The sequence below is a fragment of the Scomber japonicus genome, chromosome 20, assembly GCF_027409825.1.
Source record: "Scomber japonicus isolate fScoJap1 chromosome 20, fScoJap1.pri, whole genome shotgun sequence".
Classification (NCBI taxonomy): Eukaryota; Metazoa; Chordata; class Actinopteri; order Scombriformes; family Scombridae; genus Scomber; species Scomber japonicus.
The window spans coordinates 21,561,746-21,574,732 of record NC_070597.1 but is presented as its reverse complement, the minus strand read 5'-3'; the positions used below and the strand labels follow the sequence as shown (position 1 = coordinate 21,574,732).

The 12,987-nt window shown below is 39.2% G+C and overlaps 1 protein-coding gene across 1 annotated transcript in view; it reads right to left on the bottom strand.

Moving 5' to 3' along the window:
• The window catches only part of pemt (phosphatidylethanolamine N-methyltransferase), a 73,692-nt gene that overhangs the window by 21,177 nt on the left and 39,528 nt on the right, over positions 1–12,987 (bottom strand). Inside the window, exons 4-5 of the mRNA XM_053341773.1 lie at positions 11,853–11,998; positions 4,781–4,892 (exon numbers count right to left, since the gene is read on the bottom strand). Coding sequence (XP_053197748.1) covers positions 4,781–4,892; positions 11,853–11,998 — 258 coding nt within the window. The remainder of the gene's footprint in view (positions 1–4,780; positions 4,893–11,852; positions 11,999–12,987) is intronic.

Here is a 12,987-nt window from a genome sequence, read left to right as displayed (position 1 = left end):
AAAGTAAACTATGTACACATGCATACACAGTAACACAATCTAACGCAATAAAAAACAACAAGAAAGAAAAGAAGATCAAATGTGCAGGAAAAAATGTTCGGGATAGAACTTGACTGGAGGGGTGTTATATTCTTGTATCTGACATGCACAGCACAAATATGTGCAGCACAGCTCTGAAGACAGAAATACAAATAAATTAATTCCCAAATTCCCCACAAGCAAAACCACTGGTGTTACATAATTGTATCATCTTTCTTTGTTGTTGCAGTAAAACAAACTAAAAACAAAAACTCTAAATCATCCCACAAGATCTCTGCTGTAATCATGACATAGCAAATGTAGCCATGAATACATGCTTTATCCATGAAGCTGTCTTAAGATGTTTTTTTTATTGTTTTATGATTGAACTTTGCCGTTGTTTTTTGGTGCTCCATCATATACACACCATAGTTTAAGCCCCAGCTGAACAGAAACAGGGTAGATGAAGAAGAGGGAAGGGTGGGGGTAGACTGCCCGGAGCAGACTGTGACCTTTTGAAAGTCAGAGCGCCGTTGTTCTCTCGCTCAAAGATACAGCTCCATCCCACAAGCACAACACATGATAATGGTTCATGATGTAACTGAAAGGCAGCATTCACCACACTGTTAATCACTCTGGTTATGTTACGGTAATGGGACAAATGAACTGTAGTGAGAACTGGTGGTGGGGTTTTCTCAAAGTATGAGAAGAAGATTTAAATTTAAACATGGATCCTTACAATTCTCATTCCCAGACTGGACATCATTCATGGCAAGCATTTTCCAACAAAAGCCATTCAGTGTATCTGAATTCAGTTGATTTTTTATATGACGATGAGTCCTCTTTGGGTGCATAGCCACTTAAGGCAACTTTGAAGAAGAATATGTCGTAAATATAACCGTGTCTGTGAGGATTCTCGATCATCCAGGTCATGATTAACCAAGGAGGGTTGAACCAAGGGAAGCTGGACTTGGTTGTAGGTACCTGCAGAGGTTTCTTCTCTCATCTAAGCTGCTGCTTCAGTTCTAATTGACTGGTGGGGAGTACAAGGGGTGTTTAATCTCTGTGGGGTAGTTATTAAGGTCATTGATACCACTTGGTGTGTTAGTGCTCCTGGCTGTTATGAAGACAATTGTTAGAGTCATTGGAGTCTCCTGAGGCCAAGCGTAAATGACAGTTGGTGGATGTCGCATGAGCCCAAATACGTGAATGGTTGCTACAGTATGTCTCCTGGGAGGGGATAAGAAGATAAGTTGTGTTGTAGACCTTGTCCACTGTTGAGAGATGGCTTTTCTATTTTACACTCCTTCTCTCTGTCCTCATCCTGTTAGATCTTAGTGCTGCCTTTGACACTATTGATCATCAAATCCTGTTTCAGAGACTTGAACATTTAATTGGTATTAAAGGAACAGCATTGAAATGGTTTAAATCATATTTATCTGATAGATTTCAGTTTGTAAATGTTAATGATAAATCCTCCATGCAAACACAAGTTAGACATGGTGTTCCTCAAGGTTCAGTGCTTGGACCAATACTATTCTGCTTATATATGCTTCCTTTACGAAACATTATTCGGAAACACTCAATACATTTTCATTGTTATGCAGATGATACTCAATTATATCTATCAATAAAGCCAAATGAAACTAACCAATTATCTAAACTACAAACATGCATTAAGGACATAAAGGCCTGGATGTCTAGTTGTATCTGTGTCTGACAGGTAATCTGGGCCTGTAGACGTCCGGATGACAGATTCCAGTCCCGGACCTTCTAGCTTCATTGTTGATTTTCATTGTGCTTCTCTTCCTATCCTCCCTTTCTCTCATCTCAACCCCAACCGGTCGGGGCAGATGGCCGCCCACTCTGAGTCTGGTTCTGCCTGAGGTTTCTTAATGTTAAAAGGGAGTTTTTTCTTGCCACTGTTGCCAATTGCTTGCTCATGTGGGAATGTTGGGTCTCTTTTCGGTTTAGAACCTGTTCTATGTGTAAAGTGCCTTGAGATAACTTTGTTGTGATTTGGCACTATACACATAAAGATTGATTGATTGATTGATTGATTTAAACTGTTTGTCCTAACTTTCTACAATATGTACATTGTTGTACTTGAAAGACTGTGTCCAGCCATGCCTTTGCTTAGTGGTGGTTTAGTTTCCCCGATATACAAGAATGTTCATTCCTCACTGCATTGGATTGCACACGCATTGATTTTCTTGTGTTTGGGTGTGCAGTCTTTTGGGTGGAACAGTTTCTGTCTTAGCATGTTGCTGGGTTTAAAAAACATTGGGATGGTGGTGTTTGTTGAAAATCCTCCTGAGTTTCAAATATAAGGTTGTAAAGGAACATCATGCAGCAACAATTTAATGGTCATCTCATTTATTTAGCTGCATGAATTCAGTTGGCGTTCATGTATCAGCCTGAGTGCATTTGCTCATGTGTGTCAGCTAATCTCTATCCCAGGTCACAGAGAAAAGGACAGTAAGTGGTCTAATTTGTGGGAACAGCGAGGGGCTTCAGGGAGTAGAAGGGGTGGTATGTGCATGTGTGTGTGTGTGTGTGGAGAGCTTTCTTCCTCTACATGGTTATGTGTAGTTGCAGTCCAGAGGTGTGTGTTCTTTGTCTGTACAAGGAAGATACAAGGAAGTACTCCTAGTCATGGTGAAGAATGTCCTTGATGGGTTTGTAGCTTTTACATTTCTGTGTGAAGTGCATATTAAGAAAGATGACAGCAATCACTAAGATGAGTGTTGGCATAGCAACCAATAAAACAGGAATAAAATTATCAATGACAAGAATGCGACTCTAATAAAAAAGAAAGATAATTTCAAAATGTTTGACATATTTAATGGTGATGTTCTTCAATTTGAAATAAATTTGGTGTTTATGTACGGGGTATACATTTCCAATTAAACAATAAAATGGCTCAACAGGGCAATGTTTTAATGTGCAATTCCGTCAACAGTGTGTACCTCATGTTCTACTGTACCAGCATGCACATATAAATGTACCTGCAATACACAAGCATGAGTGTCACATGACACTCATTTCTGCTGACAACAGAGGGTGGTACTTAAAATGGACAAGGGTTGGCTTTAGGGCCTTTTAAAAGGTCTTTTTAAGTTCAGGATTGAATTTCAAAGCTGAACTTTTACAGGAATAGGTAGACATTTTTATTCACTCTGCAAAATGTTAGATGAGAACATCCAAAAACAGTCTGTAAATACAAAGCCGGTGCTAGCAATCTCTTAGTTTAGCATAGAGGCAGAAAACAGACGGTCTGGCAAAAAAAGTTCCACATACCAGCACCTCTAAAGCTCACTAATTAATATATCCTATCATTTGTACACAAACAGAAGTGTAAATGCGACCAGTTTTGTGCTGCAACTTTTTCTTGGCTGGGAGCACTGACCAAAAAACCACACCATGTTGATTTACACTTTGGTATTGATACAGATTAAAGAGAGAAGATACAACATAAGATAGTGAGCTTTAGAGATCTTATGGGGCAAACTGTGTTACCTGGACAGAGCCAGGCTAACTTTTTCCCACCATATTAAGTCTTTTTGCTCAGCTAAGCTATGCTAATTGGCTGCTGCCATTAACTTAACTTAACTTATCTATATTTAGAAACCAGATATGAGTTGTGTTATCAATAGTATCATCTTACTCTGCATGAAAGGGAATTAATGAATCTCCCAAGATGTCAAACTATACCTTTTAGCCAACAATAAATCTTTAAAACAAGTCCTCTGTAATATCTAATCAATCTGAACATACTAATGAACCACAACAGGCAAGTAAGTAGATCTTGAGTTTAGATTGTTTTGTCAGATTAAAAAAAAAACAAAACCTTGCAAATGTTTCATACGACAGGAAATACATTCAACATGTTTGAAGGATTGACAGAACGCATTCATCTAAAAAACACCCAAAATACTTGGGATATAATTGGGATGTCTGTAATCATTAGTCAGTGTATAAATGTCTTTGTTCTTGTACAAGTTGACTGATTTGAACACTATTATTAGAGCCATCTTATTCGAGCAGACAGTCTGTTAAGGGTTAAACCATAGAACTATTTTCAGACCTTCTATTTGCTATTCTCTAGATCCTTTGAACAACAACGCAGGGACAAAAGGATGACAACTGGACAGCAGAGCAGGTTCAGAAAAGGTTGCCACTGCTTCTCAAGTGAGGAAATAAAAGGATAGAGAGAGAGAGGGAGGTGACAGCAACTGGAGGGAACCAGTTAAGCTACAGAGACAAGAGGCTGTAATGAAATGAGAGCAGAGAGAAAATGGGTCAAAATTAGTCACAACAAAAAGGATTGTGGAGACAGGAAAAAATTAGGAATGGAGTCCACGTAACTGTGTGTGAGAAGAGTGGGGGGCTAATATTTTTTTGTCAGTGGCAGGTTCATCAACCCTGGAGCCCTCACCTAGCAACTACATGCGCCAGGCTCCGAGTGATGTGGTCACGGTTGTCATAGAGATGAGGCACAAGTTTTTACCTCCCAACCTTTTCACGAAGGAGGTGATTTGCAACTTGGAGAATATAACGTTTTCCATTTAGACGTCGCAGCTTATTATCTCAGCCACTTCTGTGTGCCCCACACTTTACTTAGAGCGTCATTTAATGTACATCAGCACTTTGTCGGAAAGGCTGACGCTCCTTTTTCTTTGTTTTCTTTTTGTTTGTTATTTATAAAAGGTAATTTCAGATCTCTACAGAGACAGTCACTTCAAATTATCTCCCCACTTACATGAGTGCCAGGCCGAGGTAGTTGGCAGTGCTGCCCCAGTACATGGGGTTCTCAGTGATGTTGAATGGAAAGCCTGTCACCTTCTCATCCATCAGAATGCCAAAGTAGTCACCTGAAAATCAAACACACACACACACATACACATACACACACATACAGCAGGTTATTACTGTGACAGGTTGCGATGTGAGGATTTTGGCTCGATTCAACACAAACACTGCATTTCATACAAAAATCTGCCATTTTTTTGTTACTGTTTTCTCTGTTCGGTGTTCAGAGGCTGGATCCTATCCTAGCGTACACTTGGCGAGCAGCAGGGAACATCTCTGGATATTCAATGGTTCCAAAAGCGAGTCCTGCCACCTGTCTATCAAAAGTGGATTGGGATTCAGCGCCAGAATTTGTGGGCTGCCTCAAACTGTCGCCATGGTTCCTCTACATCTCTGTGTCAACGACATCGATGCCTAGTTTTAAACTCTGATTGCACATCTCGAATCACAAGCGTTTTGGTCAGCTTGACTCACTGAGATCATCTTCTGACATGCTTCTGACAGAAACAACAGAGGACACTGAGTTCAAACTGGATGTACTGCCAAAGGGGACATGACTTTGGCACCACATGGCCATGTTAATGCTACACTGTCTGGCAGATCCACCATCACCTGGCTGCTACTGATGTCAACAACATGACCACATTGAGATGACCTCATGAGAAAACAGAGGTGAAAGTTTGATCCTGTATTTTTTCCTCACTTTCTGGGTTAAGAAATACATACTTTAATGCTATTGTTCCTACTTTTCATAACAGGAATGAAACTGTTTGGTAAAACTGGACACAGTATTGTCTCAAGCCTCCAGGTGGGCGTTTCCCTTGGCATGTGGCTGACTGATATTTGAGTGCCGGCGTTGCTTGGAGACAAGCTGTCAACTTCAGTGGCGTGTTACTGATTCAAACTCAGTTGCTTTCAAGCATTAGTGAAAACAGCCGCCACATTGAGCTTTCTGAATGTGTCATGCTGTCAAATTTGTAATTGGAAGCTAGGTAGCCTAGCTTGCAGACACATTAGCACACATGATCCAGCACTTTCAGACTGAAGTACCTCAGCAATTATTGGATGGATTACCATGAAACATCGATAGCAGAATGGCTTTGGCATGAGACACAAACAAATGTCATGTCAAATCTTTGATGAAAAACATAGCTGTAAAGTTTATACAGACATCCACCACACATAGAACATACTTTACTCTCACATTTAAACACTGCCAATGGTTCATACACATGGGTTGGGTACAGAAGACATGGTTTGCATAGTTTTAGTTGGCACTGGAAGACACAAACCACACCATGGTCACTTTTGGGGATTACATAGACTTACATTCATTTCTGGAGACTGACCCTAACCCTAACCATCATCACTAGTTACCTAACCCTAACCTTAACCACTGACCCAAAAATCACCCTTTTCCCAATTGGGGACAGGATTTTTGTCTGCAATTGAACAAGCTGTCCCCAGTTAACTGGTACTAAGTCATTGTCCCCAACAGTAGCCTTTGACAGAGTACGCAAGCACAAGCACATGCACACACACACACACACACACACACACACACACACACGCACGCACAGAGTCCTCAAAATCATAAAAGCTTTCATGTAAGCTAAGTTAAATTTACTTTCCTTGACAATTTTGTTTTTATTATGTAAAATGAAACCTAATTTCTTCATTTTGTTTATTACAGCTTTGGTTTACAAAGAATGAATGGAATGAATTTCAATTGGATTTTTTTGATCCTGCAGGATTGTGGTAAAAAAAAAAGTCAAAAAGTGTGTATGTGTGTGCGTGCGTGTGTGTGTGTGCGTGCGTGTGCGTGAGCATGTGTGTGTGTGCTTACTTGTGCAGTGGGGGTCTTAAGCCAATACAACATTGGGGGCTGTTGAACTAGGGCACAGCTCACTGTAACCTGAGCACTTTGCCATGTAATACATTTCCCTGGTATTGTGCGCACACAAAAACACACAAACGCACATAATCTGACCCATTTTGGGACTTAAGTACAACAGGACATGAACATTTATATACTTCTCTTATGCCTCACTCCCTGGTCCACCAACGCACATACACACAGACACACACAATCACACACACACAGAGGCTTCCAGCAGGTAAAACTGACCTGTTAAATTACACATGAGATGTTGCTGGCCCTGTTTTCTGTCAAAGAGAGGCTGTTAATGCCCAAGTTATATAACAATTTTCATGATGATCATTTAAACGCTGCAGGTAAGGTGGCATGACAAAAAGAAAAGATTATATAAACAAATGTGTTTGAATAGAAAAGCAGAACTAACTGGCCCTCTGAACAATTCGCTCACCTCATTTCTGACCTCCAAAGTGAGAGGTTCATTCATATTTGAAAGCAAAAGCATAACAAATTTCTTGCGTCACTGTTGTTTCATTGTGGTTATGAAAATGGACAACGCTGAGGAGTAGTGACAGCATAGTCTGGGGGTTAGAAAAGTGGGTCTGTGATCAGCAGGTTGTGATTGGAGTTTGGATCCTGGGCCAGCTGGCTGACACCTGTGCAAATTTGATTGTGTTTGCATCTTTGTTTCTGCCCCAATGCCATCCGTTTGAATCATCAGGTCACAGTGACTCAAGGGGGCTTAATATAGAGCAAAGGAGACACATTAGATCACAACACACACACCCACTGGCCATATTCTCCAGCATGTGTGTGCCCACGTAAGGAGGAATTAGAAAGGAAGTAAAGTGCAGGTAGATCAGGGTGCGGCATAACAATCACCCCCATATGAACACACACAGGAGAGTAATTTAAAATGAATTCAATAGTGATATAAGTATATCAGTACAATAAATTCTAGATAATTATATTTGAGCCACAGGATGTCTGAGGAACATGTTTATTGATCTCATTCCACATGCCACAGCATGACAATTCATTTAATTCTTTTAGAGCTCATTTATTTAACAGCTGTTTCCTCTCATGTAACATTGATGGTAGGGATGGATGTTGATGGGATTTTATCAATACAAATACTCTTATTGCTACTCCTTATTTGTCCGGTTCTTTATTGAAACTCTTATCGATTAAAAAAACAATTGGAACAGGATTAGACATGATTTGTATTTTAAATATAACAATATTGTTTAATGAGCAGTAACAGTAGTTTTACCTCAGAAAGTCACTTTATAAACAATCATTTCTTGTGTCACACATACTGGCAGTGGATGGCTACTAGGTCAATGTTATATTTCACTTAGATTTCAGTTGTTTCACTGTCTCCATTGTAGCCTCTCTGCTCTAGATATTTCTAATTGAGGGGAATTTAAAGTGAAGATGCTATTTAGATATTTATTTATTTGTTGTCTAATTCGACAATTTAGGAGACCTCAGCATTAAATATGAATAAGTGGCTGTACAGCTACACCACTGATGTTAGCTTCAAGATGAGCTGGGGAAATAGTCCTAAACAATTACAGATAAAAATCATGGTAGCTATTCGGCCCACATGTCACAGATCCATCTACGTGATAAGTGATCAAATTCTATGTGCTGATGAAAGCCATGCCATATTGTTGAAAGCTCTGGAAATAAGCTTGTAAGTGGACCTTGACGTGGGATTATCGTAGTTTGTCAAAACAAACAAAAAGTAGTTTGTTGTCAGCCTGCGCCACCTACAGGAAAGGTAATTAATACCTACAAAGACATGTTACCGATGCAGTGGTTTTTTTTTATTGCTGCTTTAAGCTTTAAATTTGACACCTTTCATCTAAAATAAAATCATTTTAAGACATGAGTATCTATCAAAAATAAATATCATTTAGTTTGTGAGCTGGATTTGGAATATCTTGTGAATTCTTTCTTAAACATCTAATATTTAACATTACGCCATCAGATGACATTTTTCTGGAGACTTTATCTGGGCTAATTATTCGCTATACAAAAACCCAAACGGGTAATTATTTTAATTATACTCGAGTTCAGAACTCAGTCAAGCTACATTACATGGCATGTGAGTAGCATCCCAACTGACCTGGATACATGTCTGAGTTTGCAAACAGGCATGATGTGGTTACAGTCTAGCCATCCTAATAGAACGATAGAGAAGCTGAGAGTGTACATCCTAATGAGCCACCGGATGCTTATAATATTTACTCTGTGCTGCAAAGTCATGTTTCCCTCTTGGGATATCAAACATTTGTATAATCTTTTTGCAATTTGAGAAGTGTACTGGAGAAGAACTCATCTTCAGTTGTTCTCAACAGTGTCTGGTTGCTTTGACACTCTGCTGTACAAAGAAGAACTTGAAGTTTCTGCTTTATTGGTTTTCACCTTGCTGTTAGTCGCAGAGGGACTGATGTAAGCAGAAGCTCACTGCTTTGCTCCATGAACTCCTATCACCTCCTGCTGCTACTGATGCCTCCCCTCTGTCCGCACAGTTGGAGGATTAGTGGAGACTGAGGCCATATGAGTATGGTGGACAGTGATGGTGCAGGAGCTGAGACACAAAGTCTGGATCTTGGATATGACTCACTGAAATGACTAACTTCAAAACTTAACACCAGCGCTTGCCAAAGACAGCAGTGTCGTACTCATGTTCATGTGAACCGTTGCCTGTACTCGGCGGAACGACAAAGGAAAACAAACATGTTTGTCTCAGAAGCAGATGCAAAGTTATTCACGTCTACCATGTGCGAGGATGAGAACGTGTTTGACGGCGTGCATAGAGATGAGCAGGGCTGAATAAAGTGGAGCTCACGTGTTCCTCCTTGTGTGGAAGTGCACTTAAATATGTGCATGGGTGTGCATATCATTTCTCCTCTTTCCCCCAAGTCACACTTGATACCAGACAAAGTAAGTCCTGTAAGGGCAAAGTACTGCTTAAACAGCTTAGATGATAATGTGTCTGGAGATATTATAAGAAATCCCATGAATAAAAGAAAACCAATCATGTACTCATACTACTAAATCATTTGTGTATCCACAGCCTGACATAGCTTATTTCTCTGCTTCTAGTAGTATTAGTTTTTGTGCCACTAGCTGATATGTTTCTTCATTATGATGAACAAGGACACTGTAGAATTTTGAATCAATATCACATACACTATACTATTTCTTACTAATAGCTATCAAATCTGTGGATCAATATTATCTCACTATTTACTCCCATTTGAGTGAAAGACAGTGTGGAATAAAGAGACAAATCTTACAGTGCTGTTTGAAGCTACAGGAAGATTTTCCTGATGATTTTAATTGAAGTACAATTCAAAGAATATCTTAATGTGTAGAGGTGTTGTGAAAGGCCTCAGGGATCCAGGATCATTCAGCAGCCAACCAGTACAAACTTATTCCTTTCTCAACTTTTTTTCTGGCCCACTACTCCTCTGGCACCAAGGCTCTAAGCTAACATTAGCTGCTTAAAGACATAACAGGTCAATTCACTGGTTGCACTCGCTTGACTTTATAAAAATAGTCCATTTTTTAGAGAGCTTGTCGGAATGATCATTTTTATGGCACATACAAGGAACTGACTTTTGCTGGGTTGCACCACCTAATTGCATGATAATAACAAATAAATAAATGTTCAGTATAATAAAAATAGAAAGAATAACCTTCACATGCTGAAAGACCCAGTGAGAGACGGTTGAAAACTTGGAATTAAAAAGGTCCCACATATACAGTAAGTCCAACAGAAATGTTTCTACAGTCAGTGGGTTGAGTATGATTTGAATACATTTATCCCACACCCTGTCACTATTTTTAACTTTTCAATTTACTTCACAAGGTTCCCACCCTCTTAAATTCCACTTACTATTTACTGTATGCTGTTTTTCTTTTCTTTAAAAAAAAAATGCATTATGTAAAGGACCTTGAATTGCCTCATGTATGAATATACAAATAAACTTTCCATGATAAAGTTCATTATTACAGGCAAGAGCGTAGGTTTGGTTATTAAGTGGAGGTGCATATTGAAGTTTTGAAGTTCTTCTGACATTCTTCAACCGAAAAATAAGTGAAGGCTGTCTTGCAGATCTAAAAAAAACTAATATGATGAAACTTATCATCATGTCATCATTAACAACTGCAGTAACAACAACAAAGAAATACTCACTGCTAAACCAGTTCATAACCATGTTCAGCTTCCATGATAGAAACTTTATAATAGCTGATCGATCAGGAAAGACTGATGTTAAATTCAATAATAATAATGATAATAAATAAATAAAAATGTGTAAAGACTACGTAATGTTTTTAATTCATAAAACGTGCAGAGGATGGGGCAGTGCTTTTTTGAGTCATGAGTTTTACCTATGGTCTCTCTCTCAGGTTGCATATGTCCTCAACAACCTCATTAATGCAGGGGAGTCTGAGAGGTGTAACCATGGGCATAAAAGCACACTCTGCACCCAACACTACCACTTATAAAGCTCAAAAATTTATTGCTTTGAGCATATTGCAAAAAGTGAAGGTGACCCAGATGACTGTATCAACATTTTTATCTTCTCTCATCTAGATTTTGGCAGCTGGATCTTCTTACGACTCTCTTCATAGCATAAAATAGTGTGCTTGTTTAGAATCGTCACTCATAAGTATCAACTCAAGAAGAATATGTTTTCAGAGTCACAAAAAAAGTACTCCAGTGATGTATTATTGCACATTTATGTAGTTAGGGGACTTATGGAAGAGAGTTTAAAAAAGGAAACTCGAGGTCAGCTCCAGTGGTGTACTGGTTACGATACATGCCACATAACTGAAAATCCAACAGTGCACCTTTGTTGCATGTCACTCCCACATCTCTCTTTCTTTTCATCTGGCTCAAACTGAAAAAAAAACAGTGGATCCTACAATCCCCAAAATGCAACTCAAGGACATTAAATGTCACGCTCCTAATTTGTCATGCAGGTTTTCGGATTAAAAAATTGTCATCTTGAAGACCGAGCCCAAATTACTCTGGTGATGTCATTGTATAACTGACTAAACTGACCGTGACATATAAAATCAGAGGACTGCCCCTTTCAAATGTATTACTGTGTTTGACACTTACCTAGAAAGGTTCCAGTGAATCCCAGAGCCAGGAAGCTGCTGACCACCAGCACAGTGCCCACTACCAGGAAAACTACACCAATATAGGAGATGTCTGTCCTGTCCATCAATTCCCACCTGTCCTGGGCCTTCATCGCCATGGTTATGCTGTAGGGAAAAGAAATCAAAATGGCCTTTATTTAATAAACGCTAAAAGGCCTTGAGCATGGCTGGGTCAGTAGCGCTAATTAGATTGACCTAATTTCGACCTTCATGTCAGTGGTCACAGCAAGGACTGCGAGCTAAATAAGTGTAAGAAACACAACGCAATAAGACCTGGAGGTAAAAAGGAAATGAGACGACAGCAGCGGGTTAGTGACAAGGACTGAGAGAATATGGATGGTCATGATCAGAGGAAAAACTGGTGATGGACATTGATTTCCAATAAAGAAAAGGTTGCACTGACCTACTTTCATCAGACTAATTCTCCGTGATGCTGACATACTTTTGAAAAGAGTAATGGTCATGCTGTTGTTTTGCAGTACATGAAGTACTGATTCATTAAATCTCTTGTTGTTGAAATCAGACATATTCTCCAAAAACTCTGTGATTGGAACATTTGGAACACTATTGTAAACCACTCTTGGTTAAAAACAGCCATGTCACAAACTAACTAACCATGAAATGAGCCTTTTTGTGAAGAATGGTCACTCAGAACAGAAAACAGGCCTTTAGCTTGTTTGTGCATTGTATTTAGAAATTTAAAATGTTCCTACCTAAAAGGACGTACAGTATCCTGTTATCTTTCTTAGTGTTCCACATTACATTATTCTCTTTCCATCTTTGGTTCTGTGGTGTGGAAAAATGTATGTGTCATTTTTGGCATTTTCATTATCATAGTATTGGCTTTACAAGAACTAGTGGGTGTATAGGTGAAGAGGCCTTCTTCTACCAAAGAGGCATCCCTTTTTCAATAATAATACCCTCCTAATTGCTGTATTGCCCTGATTCTTGTGTTCATTGATATCCAAGTTGGGGGAAAAAACTGAGCCAATCAAAGCTTTGTAGGTGAAATTAAAGCAGTGCAAAAGTGCAAAAATGTGAAAGTAATGACAGACAATTTGCCACGGAAATGGCAAAAGTCATGGAAGACATCA